The sequence below is a fragment of the Helianthus annuus genome, chromosome 13 (genome assembly GCF_002127325.2).
Source record: "Helianthus annuus cultivar XRQ/B chromosome 13, HanXRQr2.0-SUNRISE, whole genome shotgun sequence".
In the NCBI taxonomy this organism is placed as follows: domain Eukaryota; kingdom Viridiplantae; phylum Streptophyta; class Magnoliopsida; order Asterales; family Asteraceae; genus Helianthus; species Helianthus annuus.
This window is the reverse complement of record NC_035445.2, coordinates 80,056,857-80,076,273: the sequence shown is the minus strand read 5'-3', so window position 1 is coordinate 80,076,273 and position 19,417 is coordinate 80,056,857. Positions and strand designations below refer to the sequence as shown.

At 35.4% G+C, this 19,417-nt stretch overlaps 1 protein-coding gene and 1 long non-coding RNA gene across 5 annotated transcripts; both read left to right on the top strand.

The window, feature by feature from the left end:
• Window positions 1-1,910: 1,910 nt before the first annotated feature.
• Window positions 1,911-2,982, top strand: LOC118485657. The gene is made up of 2 exons (XR_004877312.1): window positions 1,911-1,951; window positions 2,764-2,982. It is a non-coding gene; the product is annotated as an uncharacterized LOC118485657 (long non-coding RNA).
• A 7,813-nt stretch (window positions 2,983-10,795) lies between these two features.
• Window positions 10,796-17,368, top strand: LOC110898302 (uncharacterized RING finger protein C4G3.12c). Of its 4 annotated transcripts, none has more exons than XM_022145061.2 (7): window positions 10,796-10,993; window positions 12,755-12,898; window positions 12,985-13,623; window positions 14,909-15,261; window positions 16,006-16,104; window positions 16,180-16,317; window positions 17,048-17,368. In XM_022145061.2, exons 2-7 carry the CDS (start codon window positions 12,805-12,807, stop codon window positions 17,183-17,185), a joined length of 1,461 nt encoding a protein of 486 aa, XP_022000753.1. In that variant the 5' UTR covers window positions 10,796-10,993; window positions 12,755-12,804; the 3' UTR covers window positions 17,186-17,368. The 4 variants fall into 4 exon arrangements, with proteins under 4 accessions (XP_022000753.1, XP_022000751.1, XP_022000754.1 ...); XM_022145059.2 differs by having other exon boundaries at window positions 10,802-10,993; window positions 12,722-12,898; XM_022145062.2 differs by having other exon boundaries at window positions 10,840-10,993; window positions 12,732-12,898.
• The last annotated feature ends 2,049 nt before the right edge of the window (window positions 17,369-19,417 follow it).

Genomic DNA, 19,417 nt, shown 5'->3' with positions numbered 1-19,417 from the left:
CTTTTTAATATCTAGTTTGTCTTTTAAATCATGCAACACAGGTTCAGCAGGGTGTCCTAATCTAGCATGCCAAAGATTAACATCAAGACTAGCATTATACACCTTGTTAGACATAGTAGAACTACCACAAAAGTGCAGACCATCAAGCTGACTACCAGTCACCAGGACTTTCTTTGTTTGAGAGTCCTGAATATAACAATTATGTTCATCAAAGGAAACAGTCAGATTGCAGTCTTTGGCAAGTTTATGAACAGAAACAAGATTGACACAATAATCGGGAATAACAAACACATCATATAAGATAACCTTATCACTTAGTTTAACATCACCAATCTTAGTTACTAAAGCACTTGTCCCATTGGGATGTTTGACTTTGATGTTATATTCTATAACATCCATTTGATTTATAAGATTAGTGTCATCCGTAATCATGTGTTGATTTGCCCCTGAATCAATTATCCACCCCGCCTTTTTCCCATTATTTCCAAAGTTGGAAAAACAATAAGCAGGTTTAAAGTCACATGTAGGTTTAAAGCCATTAGTATAACTGTTAAAACAAACGTAATTAGACCTACCAGCAAAGTTACTGCCTTGAGTTTCACTTCTGGACTTATCATTCAACAAGCCAAGTAATTGCACAATCTATTCATTTGTTAAACCATTCACAGTAGACGATGAAGCAGTTTCAGACGTATCAACAACCACATTATTACTAACCCTGCCTCCCTTATTACCACTTGATTTAGATTTCATCCAAGAGGGGTAACCAACCAGTTCATAACATCTTTCAACAGTGTGTCCAGTCTTGTTACAATGTGAGCATTTAAGATTTGGGTTAGGGGGTCTAACATTTTTCTTTTTTGAATCAAAAGATTGACTGGTTTTAACAGCAAAGCCAACAGGATTATTAGAGATTTTTTTCAGAAAAGTTGTTTGAATTTATGTGAGATTCTTCTCTTGAAACAACATAGAAGGCTTCCTTTATAGAAGTGTAACACCCCGAAAATATAAACCTTTTATTATAAATATAATGTTTGTAATAAACAAAGTGAACTAACTAGGAATAAAAATAACCTAGTTAGGGGAAAGTCTTGTAGTAACATGTTAGTGGGTTAAAAACACCTAAAATAAAAACCTAATGATAGTTGGAGGGTTAAAGGTGTCAAATTTGAAACAAGTTTGATTAAAACAAAAAAATTAAAACCCAAACACACACTGGTGTGTGTGTCTGGTTCGACTAAACACAGTGGGCGACCAAGAGCTCTCCACCAAACCCTAGTTCATGCAAAATTGTCCAAATTGAAGGCCTAAATCGGTTCCAAAACGAAATCCAAGCAAAGATTAGTGATCTCCTTAGTAAAGGGATCATAAGGTATGTAGAATTTCATTGAATAATTCCATCTTGAACTCTAGGTGAACATATGAATTCGAAATTAGTGTTGCATGATTGTTGTTTGGATGAATTTGGAATGAAATAGTGTCTAGGAATAAACCCTAGTCATTAGCTTATGGGAATTTTGCTCATTCCTTGTGAATTCCATAATCACCAGTGTAGGTGATTAGTGGGTTTTGTAAAAACATGTTAACCACTAGGATTATAGTTATCATTCTAGTGTATTTTGAACTCTATGAAGTAAATTCAGATTTATTGATGTGAAAATTTGACATGAACTTGCCTAATTGATGTTTAATCTTGGCTAAATGACAAGTTATGAACTTGATTGTAAATCGTGTGAAATAATGCCCTTTAGGTGTTTGTAGAAATGCCTAAAAGAAAGTTAAATGAAGGAAATTTAAACTAAAACGCATATTTTGAATATTATGGCAAATATGCGTTATGTGATATGAAAAGAGTTCTAAACGATTCGTGGTTGAACTCTATAGGCAAGGAAACCGGGACGTCAAGCGGACAAGCCGGTGGTGATACGCGTTTGAAGGGAGTGCTTTGAAGGTATGTAACCTTGTCCTGTTACATTATGTTAATTTGATATTGTAGTCATTCAAAGTTGTGTTTTTAAAATAAGGATTTGCATTAGTAGAAGTGACGATGATCACTACTTAATTGAACGAGTCAAAACTAGATTAGAAAATGTTTGGTTGTCGTTGAAATGGCGGATTCCATAAATCAGCCAAACGCGTTAAATAAATGTGTGTTGATTAGATAATTAGGAAAATGCTAAAAGATCATTTGGCGATTGTGGATCACAAGAGCGTAAACCATAGAATTGGTAATGATACGCCAGTGATCGTAAGCCCCGGAAGATGGGTAAATACGCCTTGAGGTCATAAACATATTAGTGGTAGAATTAGTGCGAAACTATGTAGGTTGAATAAATAAAAAGAGGGACTATTAGCCCTTCGGTCCGTAAACTCAAATTTTGACAAGATAATCATGATAGATGGTTGGTAATCAAAATTACGGATGCGTAGGAAAAAGAATCGCCGAAAACGGACCGTTAGATAGAAAGTTATGAATGTTTAAAGTTGGAATTTTGGTAAATTTTAGAGCTGGGAATATGCAGCACAAAACCAAGCAACCTGCTGTCGAAAATAGGGCGTCGCGTCGCGCGACACCACAACAGCTTCATGGTCGCGTCACGCGACGTCTGTTGTGGCCCGCGTAAGCTTAGACAAGATCTGTCGCGAGGCGCGACAGACCCAAAACTCAGAAATTTTATTTTGTTTTCATTGTTTGGCATTAGAACTTGATTATACGTATTTTAACGTTGTCAACACTAACAATTAACGTGGTTTTGACATTAGGTGATGTTGGTCTCATTCTGGATGGCGATCAAGCATGAATCCAAGAACCGAACACATCGTTGTGAAGCTTCCGGTTTAGCAAACTTTGTTGTAGACAATGTTCCTTTTGTAAACACTTAACTTCTCGTTTTCGATGTCTAAACTAGTTAGTTAGTTAACTAGAATACTATTACTATGCAACTTACCGTTTGTCTAACTTAATGAAATGATGCATTTGAATTTAAAAATGTGTATTTTATGTTAAAATCTTAAAAAAATAAGACATGTGTTACAAGAAGGAAGAACTTCCCTGGTTAACAGAGAAGTTCTTACAGATTGGTAAACATTGTCAAGACCCATTAAGAACTGCATTAATTTAATCAAGTGATTGAAATCATTAAATTGTTTGGATGGATCACAAGTACACGTAGGTAGAGATAGAATTTGATCTAATTGTTTCCACATGCAGTTAAGTTTATGATAATACTCAGAGACAGGCATGCCATTTTGAGAAAAAGAGTTAATTTTTTGATATAAATTAAAGACCACCGACCCATCAACCTTATCATAGGTTTCTTTTAGTTCTTTCCACACAACAGAGGCAAGTTTATAATAAACATGATTTGAATTTAAAAATGTGTATTTTATGTTAAAATCTTAAAAAAAATAAGACGTGTGTTAAAAGAAGGAAGAACTTCCCTCGTTAACAGAGAAGTTCTTACAGATTGGTAAACACTGTCAAGACCCATTAAGAACTGCATTAATTTAATCAAGTGATTGAAATCATTAAATTGTTTGGATGGATCACAAGTACACGTAGGTAGAGATAGAATTTGATCTAATTGTTTCCACATGCAGTTAAGTTTATGATAATACTCAGAGACAGGCATGCCATTTTGAGAAAAATAGTTAATTTTTTTATATAAATTAAAGACCACCGACTCATCAACCTTATCATAGGTTTCTTTTAGTTCTTTCCACACAACAGAGGCAAGGTCAGAATACTCTCACAGTGGGTGCGAAAACTTCAGTGGATCACGCTTGTAACCTTCACTTAGGGTTACAAGAACTGATCAGAAGACAAGAATCAAAGCCTGTTGGTTTGCCCTAAACAGAGACCAACGAGACTCCTTCACAGCACAGTAAACCCTCGGTGTTAGGGTTTTAAATCTTCAAGTGGACACCAACGCCTCCTAGCAGATGAATACCACCAGAAACGAACCGGAATTGGCTGATTCACATAAACTACCAAGAATCCGAGAGGAAATAGTGGCCTTCAAAGATCAATCCGGATCTGATCGGAACCCTAGAACGCAGCGGTCAACAGAACAAGGAACCCCAAGAGCAGCACCTAGTGCTCTGATACCATGTCAAGAACAAGATATCAAGAACACAAACACCTTTATTACGACACCGGTCGGCGTGATTTTTTTCAAACAGATACAGAACGAAACCGGCAAGGTTACCAGCTTAAACAAACAACTCAGATCAATAACTGATCTCTTACAGAACCAGAGATCAAAACGAGATCTCGAGACACTTGAACATACGACTTGAAAAGAACTGTAGAGAAGGTTCTGTTGAGAGAGATAAGCTTGCAAAGAAATAGCTGTTGATGATGACTCTTGAACCCAAGCCAGCCCCCCTTATAACGAGCAAGGGCTTTTGCCCTAAACGATCACGGCCCAAAGAACAGCAGCCCACCAAAACTCTCAAAAGCCCATAAAAAAGCAGTAACAGTAACATGCAAAGAAAAAATGAAAGAATTAAATTGAAAGAAACAAATATTGAATTGGATAGAAGGAATATTATGTATATTTTAACAGAAACAATGCTCTACATACCAGTCTCAGTTACATATTTTCAACTTTCATAAAATAATTTGGAAATGTGAAAAGATTGGACCCAAAATCAATTTGAGATGTGTATATTCAGTTTTTAGTTAATAGAAATAAAAAAAATCACTTTTTAGTTTAGTTACACAAAATCTTTTAGTTACAAAATTGCTTCATATACCATAGCAAAACATTTAAAAGCTAAATAATTGTGAATTAATTCCAAAATGGTGTTCTATGGCCTTATTCTCAAAAGTTTTGTTTTTAAGTTTTTTTTTTAAACAAATAGTTTTCATTTAAACTCGAGACGATTACAAACTAAGGGCAGGTAGACAATCACAAGTTGCGCCGCTGTCCCTTTCTGAATAGCAAACTCTACCCTGCTAAACACTAAATTCTGCCCATTAACATGTGCGGTGTTACTGCTTACCACCTGCTGAACCCGCTTGAGGAACCGTACCGCGTCAGGGGCGAGAGCGCCAAAGGTATCGAAAGCGAATGGGACGAACACGTGCTGATTCTCGATGCAAGTTTTTTCGTGATTAGCTACTTTGCCCGCCTCTGCCTTGATTATAGTCTATCCCGCCACAAACCCGTGGTCCCTTAGCCCTAAACATAGTTTCTAGTTGTTACCTTAGTTTATTAGTTTGACTATAGCTTAAAGTTTTGTTGTCACTAAAATATTCACATGGTATGTTATTTTAGAGTTATTCTTTTGTTATTGTCTAGAAGTTGAAATTTATGTTGTCTTCGATTATTCTTTTACTCGGTTTGCTTTAAAACATGTGTCACACTTTATACTCTTCTTTCTAAAAAGTAAAAGAAACTTGATTAAATAACTTTTGATGAGCATTGTGTGATTCCACTTGCATTTGTTCGTTGACTTACTATGCAATATAATGGTCAATACATACGGCGAAAGGGGTACAAAAATAGTAACACCCAACACAAAGACATGTCTATTGTCTAATATCTTCTACAAATAAGACTACTTGAAGTATGTATTCGAAATTCTTAGGCGATTACATGTTAGTGTATAAACCTTAGTTGACAATTTGAAATCAGAATTATAGCTATTGAGTACAAGGTTAGTGTAACAAAGTCGTCTTCCCTAAACCTTGAGTAATATATTTACTATATACTAAAACAAATGGTCGGTGGATAACACCACTAAAAGACAAAAAGTTACCCTAACTTTATAAATTAAAAAAGTCACCTTAAACTTTCTAAATTGACAAAAACAACCCTTAGGCTTTAGAAAACTTTGCAAAAACTTTATAAATTATCATTTTTTACCTCTTTAAGTTCTAACTTCCCAAATTTACCCCATATATTTTTATTCTTTAGCTTAAAGTTATAGACTATTTTCTCACGTGATTATTTTTATATATGTGTCGGTATAAATTGACATTTCGAAATTATTTTTTTTAAACGAGTAGGGTCATATGCGTCTTCATACTTATTTTATGTACATATTTTGTTTGTCTACATTTTGACATTTTAATGTACGTGTCGGTATAAATGTAACGTTTCAACGTAAACGATATGAATTCATGTTTCGACATATAATATGCTTTTATGCTTATGTTTTTGTTGGTCTACGTTTTGACGTAAACTGTGTTTGGAAACAAGTCAGGTCAAATATAATACGTATTCGTTATACGGTATAAATTTGAGTTATCGTACATTTTGACGCAGCTAAGTCTTGATGCAATGGTGGTAAGGGTGATGTTGTGGTTAGGTGGAACCCTTACTAAACGAACCAACTCAGGTTCAATTTCGTTTATTTTATACGTCGAAACAACTAAGGCGTCGCTGCTGCAACGCGCAGCTTATGGCAACCATCTAGTGATTAATGGTTCTCCAAACATAGAATTAACCACACTTATATCATTTGTGTAATGTGTTTAATTTATATTTAATTACGCATAGTATATGAAGATCATAATGGTTAAGGTATAATGGTTAAGGTGTGCGCCTTACAACCAAAAAGTTAGGGGTTAAATTCCTGCATAATACAGTTTGTTTTTTCATACACATGAGTGCCAACAACCGGCAACAACCTTCCATTAACTATGAGTGTCAACAACCGGCAACCACCTTCCATTATAAACATACTCGCAATTCACAAACCCAATTTAAACACAACATGTGAACAAAGACTGACACACATGAATCTAAATTTATACACACACTCATGAAGAAAAGTAAAAAAAGATATACATAATACATATATCCAACGCATAAAAATCGTTAACGTGTACTTTGTGAAACCCCTACATGATCTTTACCCATTCACAATAATTCAACACTAAAAATTCAAAATAATTCAACATTAAAATAATGTTTTGTTTTTAAGATAACTCTAAACAAATTTTTATAAAACAGACTCCACATCACATGTATATCGCACTAATTGCTCATGGACACAAATGATATATATTTTTTAGCTATTCAAAATAATCCAACAATGAAACAATGTTTTGTTTTTTAGATAATTCTAAACAAATATTTATGAAACAGACTCCACGGTCCGCATCATGGTTAAATCGCACTAATTGCTCATGGAAACAAATGATATATTATATGTTCTTAAAGATGACCCCAAATAAAAATCTTACAATTTTTTAAAGGAGTAAATTACGTTTTTGGCCCCTGTGGTTATATCAGTTTTACTATATTGGCCCAAAATAAGAATTTTTAACGTTTCTGCCCCCATAGTCTCTATATCTAACCATTTTGGCCCCTAATTCTAACCAAATCCTAACTCAGGTTAATTATTAGGCACATGACTTGCACATGATGGGTAATATGGTAATTTCACCTCCCCTTTAATGAGTTTATAAATAAAACCCTAGCCCACTTCATCTTCTTCCTGATTCCATCTTCTCTGTGATTCCATCTTCTTTCAAAACCCTACTTTCAGACCAGAACACACAGAACACACACATACATACATACAGAACACACACATACATACAGAACACACACACTCCTCTCTCATCTTTCTCTCTGCTCTTTCTCTCTACTACCGTATCATCACCACCATCACCGTATCATCACCACCACCACCACCGTACCTACCACCACCGTACCTACCACCACCGTACCTACCACCACCACCTCCTCCACCGTATCATCACCACCATCTCTCTCTCATAAACACCCCTCTCTCTTCGACGCAAAACAGATCGAATCACAAGATCAAGCCATTCGGTTCACAAATTGAAGCTTTCTTCTTCGTCGACGCAATACAGATCTGACTTGGTGAGAGGAGTGAAGGGTGGGGTTTTAATATGGTGACGGCTAAGGTTTTGATTTGGTGACGGTATGGCGGGTGACGGATTAATGGTGGCCAATAATTTCCCCTCACTCAATTCTGAGTATTGATGGTAAGATATGGGGATTTATGGTAAGATCAGTGCACTAGACAAACAAGAATCATCACCAAAACTATCATCTGAAGTAGAAGTGTTAACCAAAACTCAAAAAATTGTTCTTGAACTGCATAATGATAATACCCATAAAGCAATTGATGGACACGAGTAAGTTTTTGTTTTGGGTTATGCACCTTGGGATATTAGATTTGTATTTTGCTATGTGGATTTTCATATTCAGGTTTGTATTTTGTTATGTTTTTTGACAATTTTGTGTTAGGAATTTAGGTGGTGTTTGGATGTTGTTTGATGAATGGAATTCCAATGGCAAATTTGGGGGTTTTCATGGAGAAGATGATGGGAATTTAGGGGTTTATGTGGTGTATGATGATGATGGTTGAAGATGATCATGTTCGTTTTGATTTGTGTTTGAATTGAAGACCTGGTTGATATTAATAAGAAATAATCATAGTCTTATTTTCTTTTCTGTATCATTGCATTTAATTTGGTTAGGGGATGATGATGATGGTTGAAGGTGGTCATGTTCTTGAAGATCTGGGTTTGAAGATGATGTGTTTTGTTGAAGATCTGGGTTGCAGATGATGTTTTGTTGAAGATCTGAGATGCAGATGATGATGATTTATTGAAGATCTGGGTTTTATTTATAAACTCATTAAAGGGGAGGTGAAATTACCATATTACCCATCATGTGCAAGTCATGTGCCTAATAATTAACCTGAGTTAGGGTTTGGTTAGAATTAGGGGCCAAAATGGTTAGATATAGGGACCATGGGGGCAGAAACGTTAAAAATTCTTATTTTGGGCCAATATAGTAAAACTGATATAATCACAGGGGCCAAAAACGTAATTTACTCTTTTTAAAGAAACAATAACAATTGGCGTTGACTCCTTTTGGGTTAACTCCCCTTAAGACCATGTGTAGTGGTAAGATGTTATAATATCTCCACCATGGGGCATTATCTGACACGTGGCATCCTAGTCAGCGTTGGGCATTATAGCATAAAGTGGTGTAGTGGGGCATTATTCCAATAACGCCCATATTATTTTTAATGAAAAAAAAATTAAAAGGATGTCAGGTTGAAAAATTAAAAGGATGTCATTGGTGGAAAAAGTAATTGTCAACAAAAGTGGCATGGAAGTCAACAAAAGTGGCATGGATGTCAGAGACCACATTGCAAATTCGGCGTTTTAATTAAAACGCGAACAACAAATTTATCCAAAAATAACGTCCTATAACGCCTACCGTAGTGGTAGGCGGGGCGTTATAGGGCGTTTTAAATGAAAATTTTTTAAAAACAACGCCCCAGTACACATGGTCTAATACACTTTCAATCACTACATTAGACCATATGTAAAAACCTCAGACCATGCGTAGTCGTTTGGGTGAATAATGTCCCACCCTTGGGCGTTGTCCGCCACGTGTCGTCCTAGTCAACAAAGGAGCGTTTTTTTCTAAAATGGGTGTAGTAGGGATATGAGCATTATGTTAAAAGGTGTGTACATAATTAAAAAAATAAAAAAATAAAAACCATGAAAAAACTTGATTGGCCAAAGAAGGAGGGGTTAGATGTGATTGGTCAATGGAATGCCCCTTTTGGCGTGGAGTATTGGATGCCCCAACATTTTTTTGGCAAAAAAACGCCCACAGGGGCAGTAGATGGGCGTGTTTCGGGCGTGCTTTGGCTTAAAAACGCCCAAAGGCAGACGACTACACACGGTCTAATACCACAAAAGAATAATTATACTTTAACATTAGACCATTTGTAATGGTTAATGCCCCCTAAGACTACACGGTGTAGAGGGACATAAAGTGTCACGTGACAACTACGTCAGCAGAGAGGCATGGTAAAATAAGCACGGGATGGGAGGTGGTATTTTTTGGGACCCACCTTTTTTTTTGTTAAAAAAACAATCACCAAACATCTCAAAACCATCCACCAACAACAATGCGACACGTCACCATCACCCTCCCCCTCAACACAGGTGGAATTCTTTTCGCTTTCACCACCACGCCATGGAACGGGGTTGTGTGCCGGCATGGTGGAGGCCTCCACGCCAAAACCACGCCTCCATACCATGGAGTCTAAGGAGCACTTTTCGTCACAACAGCATCATAACGCTCTTAATTTTCCATTTTTTTCTCTCCTCATTTAACGTTATACCAGAAACGCCCCTCTCTTTTCATGTCCCTATACGTCCAGTGATCAGGGTTAGGGGCTTTATCAAACCTCTTCACAACCCTGATTATGTATTATCTTATATGCAAAAAAGTTTTGTTAACATAATTTATTTATTATATCAGTTACTAAAGTATATAGTTAAAAAATAGACGTACGTGAAATCAATGATATATTAGATCAAACACAGTTCCTACATATACGACGGCTATGTAGAAGGATTTATGTGATGTTGCCTACATCTTCACTAATTTTGACTGGTTAGATAGGAATTTATATTATCCGAATACAATCATTTCAGACTGAAATTTTCACCCACTTGAAACACTAATCTATTCAATTTCAACCGTTTAAAGAGTAATAAGTACCAATTCATCTTTTGTAAATGCTCAATGTTTAGTTTTTTCTTAACGATAAATGTTACAATAACCCTGATCTCCTCCTAAAAAACATTATGTATTTATCCTACTAAATCTAGAAATTATTGCTATAAAAAAAACCAAAACAAAAATTCATTACTAGATAAAAATAAAAATAGAAATTGATGCACTTATCCTGTGGCAAAGGAAATCTAATCTAACAGGCAGGCAGATACGAATATGGATACGTAATAAATATTATTATGGGGTGAATCAATGGCTTCCGTGTAAACATAACCCAAACCCAACTCATACGCACACGCACCCCCTCCCTCCCTCCCTCACCCTCTTTTCTTTCCCCCCCTATGGGCCATCCACCGAATCCCCTTCCTTTCTAAATCCCCCATTCTCTCTCTCTCTCTCTCTCTCTCTCTCTCTCTATATTCAATCGGATTCACCGTTCATCCACCGTCAAACTACAGGTACGTACGCTTCTTCCGATTCACTTTCCTCATCGATCTATCACTGTTTTTGTTGCCGATTTGTTTAGATTTTTATCCTATAGCACTTATTTTGTTTCTGCTGTGGCTGATTTGTCAAATTCACGTGTTCGTAACTTCGTTTGCTTAGATGTGGTGATTGTATCTGATCGATAGTGTAATCTGATCGTGTATATAGGAAGAAATGATGTAGATGATTGTGAAGTGTGTGTTAAGCGCAGAGTTTACGGAGTTTAGAGCTAGGTTTAAGATGACGATGATGATTATAAAGATGTGTAGGAACTGTGTAAAGGATGTTGTTGTAACTGTGTTTGAAAGAAGTTGAAAGAATACAGGTAGTTCAGATTTAGGTATAACTGAGGTGTTGGAGTTTAGTTTAATCTGTTGAGTGACATGTCAGAGGCATAGATTGTGGTGAGGCAGATGTTTAGATTTACGTGTTAGTTTGCTTAGACTGTTAGACATGCTAGTTATATTTGATTGTATGTATAGAAATGAAGGCGTAATTAAGTCATTAACGATCGTTGATGATTGTGAAGTTTATGGAATATAGAGCTTGGTTTAAGACGATGATGGTCATGATGTTTCGGAATTGTCAATTGTGCAAAGGATGTTGTTAACAAGGTGTTGGAGTTTAGTTTAATCTGTTGAGTTATGAGTATAAGAGGCATGGATTGCAGTGAGGTAGATGTTTGTAGTTTGGACTTTGAGGAGGTTTAGATTTACATGTTCGTTTGCTTAGACATGGTAGTTATATATGATCAACAGTGTAAGTTTAATGTGTGTATAGAAACGAAACGGAAGTAAGTTGTTAACGATCGTTGATGATTGTGAAGTGTATGTTAAGCGCATAGTTTACAGAATATAGAGCTCGGTTTAAGATGATGATGGTGTTTAGGAATTGTGTAAAGAATGTCGCTGATAACTAGAAAGAATACAGGTTGTTCAGATGTAGGTATTACTTTGTTTGAAAGAAGGGATGTTGGAGTTTAGGCATAGTTGTTAAAAGCCATCGCCTCTTGCGCCTAGGCCCAATTTCCTAGCGAGGGGAGGCAATTGCCCCTTAAGTCAAGACAATTGCGCTTTAATTCTCCAAGTGACGGTTCATGCGCAGGTTCCGGCGGGATTCCTAGATTCCTGAGAGTTTTTGGCCAAATTCTCTAAATCCTTGCAAGATTCTAGCTAGATTTCTACTTTTATCTAACGAAACTACTTTTCTACACTAATAAACTAGCATTTTATAAATTTTGGTACTAAATAGACGATATTAAATGTTATATAATAGCTTTAGTTTATTTTATTTGAAGAATAGTATTAATTTTCTATTATATAAAAATATTTTATGTTTTTTTTGTTGTACGCTTTTTTGTTCTTAGGCCCGCGCTTTTTTTGCGCCTTGCGCCTAGGCCCTAGGCGAGGCCTATGCGCCTTGAGTGCGCTTAACGCTTTTAATAATGCAGGTTGTTTTTCATGTTGTAATGAATAATGATGTGTTATATATAACTTATATATGTGGTCATTTTGCTACTTCCCGTCGATTTAGCATAAATTTTCAATAAAAAGCATTCTGCATGTTTGTACCTCTTTGACAATGTTTCTTTACATCTGTCTCATAAGGTTGAGATTGTGATGAATGCCATATGCTCACTGTTTTTTTTTATCTTTATTATGTAGTAATAGTTTCCAGTTATTCATTATCATTATTGGCAGCATCTTACAGTTCAAAAACTTTGTTGACCATAGTTGACCATTCGCCATCGTGATCTTGGCAATCCACCAAGATTCTGATCAGTATGGGGCATCAGCATCATTTTAGCCCATCCTTCATGCTAGAGGCTGATAATGAACATAGCTGGAACTTTGCAGAAAATACCTACATGCCTACTGGTATTGATTTATAATACAAAGTTTATTTACGTAGTTGATTATTCTTAATTATTCTTTTAACCTTTACATGTATTTCTGATTTACAGCAAGAAACGGGGCTGGACCAAGTAGTTCTTCTATATATCACACAGATAATATGTCGATCGATGGACCGCAATACACACACTGTAATCACACACCGACATCAAACGCATATCCTTCATTACCTCACAATCTTCCGATCCCAAACTATCAACAAGATGTTGCCGGTCCATCAGATCTTTCTATGCTTACGCTTCATACACCCTCTACTTATATAGCTCCTGAAGATTATAGAAACCGAGCTTCTTCATCTAATTACAGTGGAAATCCTTTCAACGAAGAAGATTTATTTGACCTAAGGGTCAGTAATCAAAGTGTTCAATATAAGCGCAAAAGCCCGGGTGTTCCAGAAGGTCAAAGTGGTCAAAGTTCATCTGATGTTGCAATGATCGATGAACCTTGGACAAATTTTCTTCATGCACCTTTGGATTTTAACATGACAAATGCTAATGCCCTTTCGATTGGTGGGGGGAGTTCTGTTAGGAATGTGAGAAGCCGGTCAACGATTGACTTGGAAGCAAGCGCTGCTAGGAATCATTTGACAAGTAATCTGGCACGTGACTTTTATACAACCAGTCGACCCATGGATATTGGTCCGAGCTTAAATGGTTTGAATCCAACTCGTGTGTCTTCTACTGTTAATGGTAAGGTTTCATGGCTTCATGTAGCATGTAGGGGTGTGCACGGTTCGGTTGGTTTTATGGCAAAACCGAAACCGTAACCGAAATGTTCGGTTTTTTTAAAACTGTTTGGTTTCGTTTTTTTTTTTGTTTTAGCAATGGTTCGGTTCGTTTTTTTGGTTTTAGAACAAAATTACGTAAGTGTATAAAATAAAAACTATAATCCAAAATTTAATAATCTTTCTTAGATGTTTATATTTAAGTTATTGTATTTAAACTTTTTAATTAATATTGTTCACATGAACCTAACCTTCTAATCTATTTTTATGTTTCTCCAAAGTTTTTATTAATACATTTTCTTTAGGAAAATTGGAAAATAATAATCCCATCTTTCTGAAATTGGTCGATAATAATCCCAAGTCAGTTATTAGCCAATAATAATCTGACCTCGTCCAATTTTTTTGTAAAATAGTCTGCCGTTAAAATAAGCTTAACGGAGTTAAGTGTTTTTCCGAATTACAAACCGATGTTTTAGGGCTTTTGATCAGAACGAGGATACGAGTCGATTGATATAAAACTTACCTCGAAATACTGCCCCCAACCCACGAAAATGGTGCTTCAATTCGGGTGTTTAACTTCCAATTAACAAAATTCAAGCCATCTCGAACACAATTTCGAGGTAAGTTTTAGATCAATCGACTCGTATCCTCGTTCTGATCAAAAGCCCTAAAACATCGGTTTGTAATTCGGAAGAACACTTAACTCTGTTAAGCTATTTTAACGGCGGACTATTTTACAAAAAAATTGGACGAGGTCGGATTATTATTGGCTAATAACTGACTTGGGATTATTATCGGCCAATTTCAGAAAGATGGGATTATTATTTTCCAATTTGCCTTTTCTTTAATACTTCGAAGATCATTTAATTTTGTTATTTCTTGTAGGCAATAGATAAACATTCCAATATCCAATTATAAATAAACATGTTAATGTTTTTATTATAAATACTAACATTCAAGAATAAAATTAATAATTCCTACTCTAGCATGGGTTAAACACTTAAATAACTTAAATTTAAACATAAAAATATATGGACTGGGCCTACTATTGTAACTTATCGGTTCGGTTCGGTTTTTTTCTGGTTACTAGAAATGGTTATCCGAAAACTGGGCCGAAATTTTGGGTTATTAAAAATCCGAAAACCGAACCGTCGGTTTTTGTTTCGGTTCGGTTTTCTGCTCACCCCTAGCTTCATGCACGTATCATTATGTTTTCTAAGCAACTTAAAAGCATTTTTTTTAAATTGCAGAAAATGGTACCCTTAACTACGAACAATTAAACCCGTTTCTCGAACAAAGCAGCAGTAATACTAGTTCTTCGGTAGTAAGCGGGCAACAGAATAACAATCATGTCCTTCGAACTTTTCCGAGTTCTTTTGCTCAATCCGTGAGAGGAGTTCGAAGTGGTTTTAGTCAAAGTCAAAGGCCTGCCTCAACTTTCAGGGTGTCTTCAACCAACTTAACCGATGACAGGTTGCACTTAGCAACCAATAATCATTCTTCCCGACGTCCAAGGCCTTCATCCAGCATAGGCTGGCACACTAGTGACAGGAGATACCGATCTTTATCTAGGGTGAACTTTCATGATCACCCACCATCTGAGGTACGTGCACGCTTTTTATAAGGTGATATGACATGGTTACATGGTCAAAATGATGATGTGGCAGTTGGTGTGTCGGTAACGTTGACTGTTTTTGAGTTTTTATATGAACTAGTATTTTGACATGCCGGTGTTGCAGCGGCGGCGAAACTTCAAGTAACTCGAACTTATACCGTCTAGTATTTGACCCGACTCGTTTTCGAACAAAATTTACGTCAAAACGTAGACTAACCGAAAATGCACATGAAAATAAGCACGAAAACATATTATATTCTATCCGACTCATTCCCGAGAAAATTTATGTCGAAACGTAAACCAGTTTGGATTTATAACGAAACGTACATAAAAATAAGCACGCAAAAAATAGTGTTTTTACGTTAAAGAATGGCACCACGGGTTGCGGCGGAGTTGAAACATAAAGTAACTCGAATTTATACTGCCTGGTGAAAACGTATGGTATTTGACCCGACTCGTTTCCAAACAAAACGTAGGCCAACAAAAAACATACATAAAAAAGGCACGTAAAACTCAATGGGGGGTCAAAATAACATTTTACAAAGGTTTTAGAAAGTTGAGGGGGTGTAAGTGCCAATGCTAAAAGTTGAATGGTTAAATACATAAAGAGAAAACAAACATGGGTTGGATGGCATTGTTGTAAATTTGGCAAAGAAAAACAACAAAAAGATAGAGGTGGTGTCTTAGGTGCTACACCCTCTTTTGTTATATTAATATTTTGTTAAATTGCAGGGTGTTACGATCATGGATCGATCGGCTGTCTATGGATCGAGAAATCCTTTTGATCAACATCGGGACATGAGACTCGACATAGATGACATGAGTTACGAGGTTGGTGATGTTTTTTTAATCTCATTTTATTGTATATTTTGTTGTCTTTCTACATCTAATTAGTGAAATTAATAGGAGCTTCTTGCACTTGGGGAAAGAATCGGAAGCGTTGGCACGGGCCTGCCAGACCACCTTATCTCAAAATGTATACAAGAATCGATTTACTGTTCTTCAGACCAAATACAAGACGAAGGAACGTGTGTCATCTGCTTGGTGAGATAGCTTTTAATTAAAAGTGTTTCTATTTTATTTAAATAAACTAGTTCTTTTACCCGCCATGCGTTGCGGCGGCGCCATACGCGAAATGATAACGTATAGACTACAATCAATTAGACTCGTTTCCGAACTAAATTTACGTTATTATGTATGATAACTCAAATTTATACCGTCGAATAAAAACATATTACATTTGACCCGATTTGTTTTCAAACAAAATTTACGGCAAAACTTAGTCCACTCAAAACGTACATAAAAAATGTTTTATAATTGACCCGACTCGTTTTCAAACAAACTTAAGAAATTAGTTTTAGGGTAAGCTTGAAACTTTAGAAATTTGAGGGGGTCAAAATGACATTTACAAAGTTAGAGGCTTACCTTTGACGTTTTAGCAAAGTTTGGGGGTAGAATGGGTTACATGTTAAAAGTTTGAGGGTTAAAGAGAAGTTAGAAAGTTTGGGGTCTTTTTTGTCAAGTTAGAAAGTAGGAGGGTCAATTTTGTCAAATTAGAAATTGGTTTTTGTCAAATTTGAGAGGTGAATTTTTTTGGCAAGTTAGAAAGTTGTTTTTTTGGTCAAATTAGAAATTTTAGGGGTGAATTTTGTCATTTAGAAAAGTTGGAGAGTGATTTTGGTCAAATCAGAAAGGTGGTCGGTGCCGACCTTTCAATTTAAGTTATATATATAATATTTTGACCAATTTTAACGCGGCACGGTTTGATTTACAGGAAGAGTATGCAAATATGGATGATGTGGGGATGCTAAGAGTTTGTGGGCATGATTTTCATGTTGGGTGTATCCGAAAATGGTTGTCAATGAAGAACTTGTGTCCCATTTGCAAAGCAGAACCCATGAAACAGAAATAAGTTGGTAAGACCTGTTTGTATCTTATTGTTGTAAATAGATGTTGGTGGAATTTGAATAATCTGGTAAACATTGTGCATCCATGACAATCATGGTGCAGTGTCCCTGGTTAATTTATTGGGGTTGTGTATGTATATGTTTATATATATGCTAATTAATGGAAATTATATCAAATTCACAAGGTTTGTTGATTGTTAAATGTAGTCTCATTTTGCTCTATATTCAGAAGGTTTGTTCATTGTTAATCATATTAAATAAATTTACAAGGCTTGTTGATTGTTGACTTTTACAAATATGCAAACGAGCCGCTCAAGCTCGATTAACTTATGTGAGCTCGGCTCGTTGATAGTTTCTCAAGCTTGAACTCAATTCATTTATTATCTATTAATTAATATATTAAATAAAAATAATATACTCGTTTAGACTCGTGAGCTTGATAAGTGAAGCTCGTGCTCAGACTCGTTTACTAAACATGGTTATTTTTAGGTTCGGGCTTGGCTCGTAAACAAGTTTAAATAAGCTTTGCTCGGTTCATTTACTAGACAACTTTAAATAAGGGGTAAATATTATTAAATACATAATAATAAACATGAATACTAATATTGCACTAAGGCTTGATAAGGCTTGACGCCTGATGAGTTTTATATGTCAGGCTCGATAAATAAACAAGCTTTATTTTAGGCTTAAGATATGCTCAAGCTCGATAAGGCTCGGCTCATTTCGAGCTTTTTCTTGAGCCAATCTCGAGCAGCTCGCAAGCCACTCCGCTCGTTTGCACCTTATAATCCTTGAACTTTAACATTGGCCTTTAGATTTACGTGAACTAATACTTTTTACCTCACAATATGGAATCAAGTATAAATCAGTCTTATCCTATCCTTTCTTTTCGTGGGGCTTGACCGACTCATATAAGAATGGGCCATAACAAACTTGGGTCTCATCCTTGTGAATTATACATAACACCGGAATAGGACGAAGCGATCTTATGTGTTTCGGTCGGTAACATGATCGGGCCTTTAACCGTACTTATGTATGCTAAATTTAACAAAACAAGACAAAATCATTTTTTATGGAGTTAAAGTCAACTAATCATTGTGATAAGACTTGGAACCACATGTATTTATTTGAAAATTCCCATGTTATCTAGAGTGACGTTGAAACAAACCAAACATGATGAAAATGATATATAATGGTGATTGCACTATCTTTTCTCTTGTGTGTGCATAATTCTAAGTGTTTTGCATCTTTCGTGTCACTAATTTAGTGGTTATAATTACAATATCATTAATACTAAGTCAAAAGGTACCAACTAAATATAATTCTATCAAATTATCTTCTAAAATCGACTAACTTAATATTCACCTAGTTATAATTTTTTTTTTAAACTAGGTTTTGCCCCGCCTGTATTGCAAGGCACTAAGCCGAATATTTATTTCTCATAGCATGTATGTTTGTATTTTAGATACTTGTACATGCTACTCATAATACACAATCTCAAAAAAAATTACATTGAGTAAACAAAGTAAAACAAAACACTACCATATCTTTGCTAAAATCTAAAACAATGCAAAACTATCGCTTGGCACGACAAATAAAAATTAAATCGAGCCAACTAGTTAAAACAAAACGCTATCATTGTTTTGTCAAAAAAAAATACTAAAACGAATTTTATACTGGGGGCAAAATCGTAAATAAACACAAAAAAATTATGTGGAAATGTAAATTAACTTAAGTTTATATCGACACGTAAACAAAAATAAAGATATAAAACTCGATTAAAAAGTATTTATAAATTTAAGTAGTTGTAAGGGTCAATCCTTAAAATTAAAAGTTAAAAGTAAAAAAAAAACAAAACAACAAAAATAAAAGAAAAAAAAAAGAAAGCAAAAAAAAAAAAAATAAATAAATAAAAAAACCCAAAACCACATAAAGACAAAACAAAGAAAAAAACACTGTAGCACTGTAGCAGTGCTACAGTGATTTCAAGTTGGAATTTAATATATATAGTAATGAGAGAGTTTGTTATTCCGGTATAGCATTGCTATTTATAAGATTCAACTTTTTAAAGAATGTTGATATAGTGTTATTTATAACGACGTGTCTAGGTTATTCAGATCCAACGGTATGTCTAGATCACTTACAATAGTGCGTCAAATATTACAGCGATGCATATAATGTGTCCAATATGACGCATGAGTTATATGCGTTTATAAGTGTGTGTCCAAACCGTTACG

What these genes read in the sequence shown, in the direction of transcription:
- LOC110898302 (XM_022145061.2), top strand. Translation starts at nt 12,805, where the DNA reads ATGGGGCATCAGCATCATTTTAGCCCATCCTTCATGCTAGAGGCTGAT. An exon ending in AAATACCTACATGCCTACTG is followed by an intron (nt 12,899 to 12,984) that starts GTATTGATTTAT and finishes TCTGATTTACAG; the next exon opens with CAAGAAACGGGGCTGGACCA. An exon ending in TGTGTCTTCTACTGTTAATG is followed by an intron (nt 13,624 to 14,908) that starts GTAAGGTTTCAT and finishes TTTAAATTGCAG; the next exon opens with AAAATGGTACCCTTAACTAC.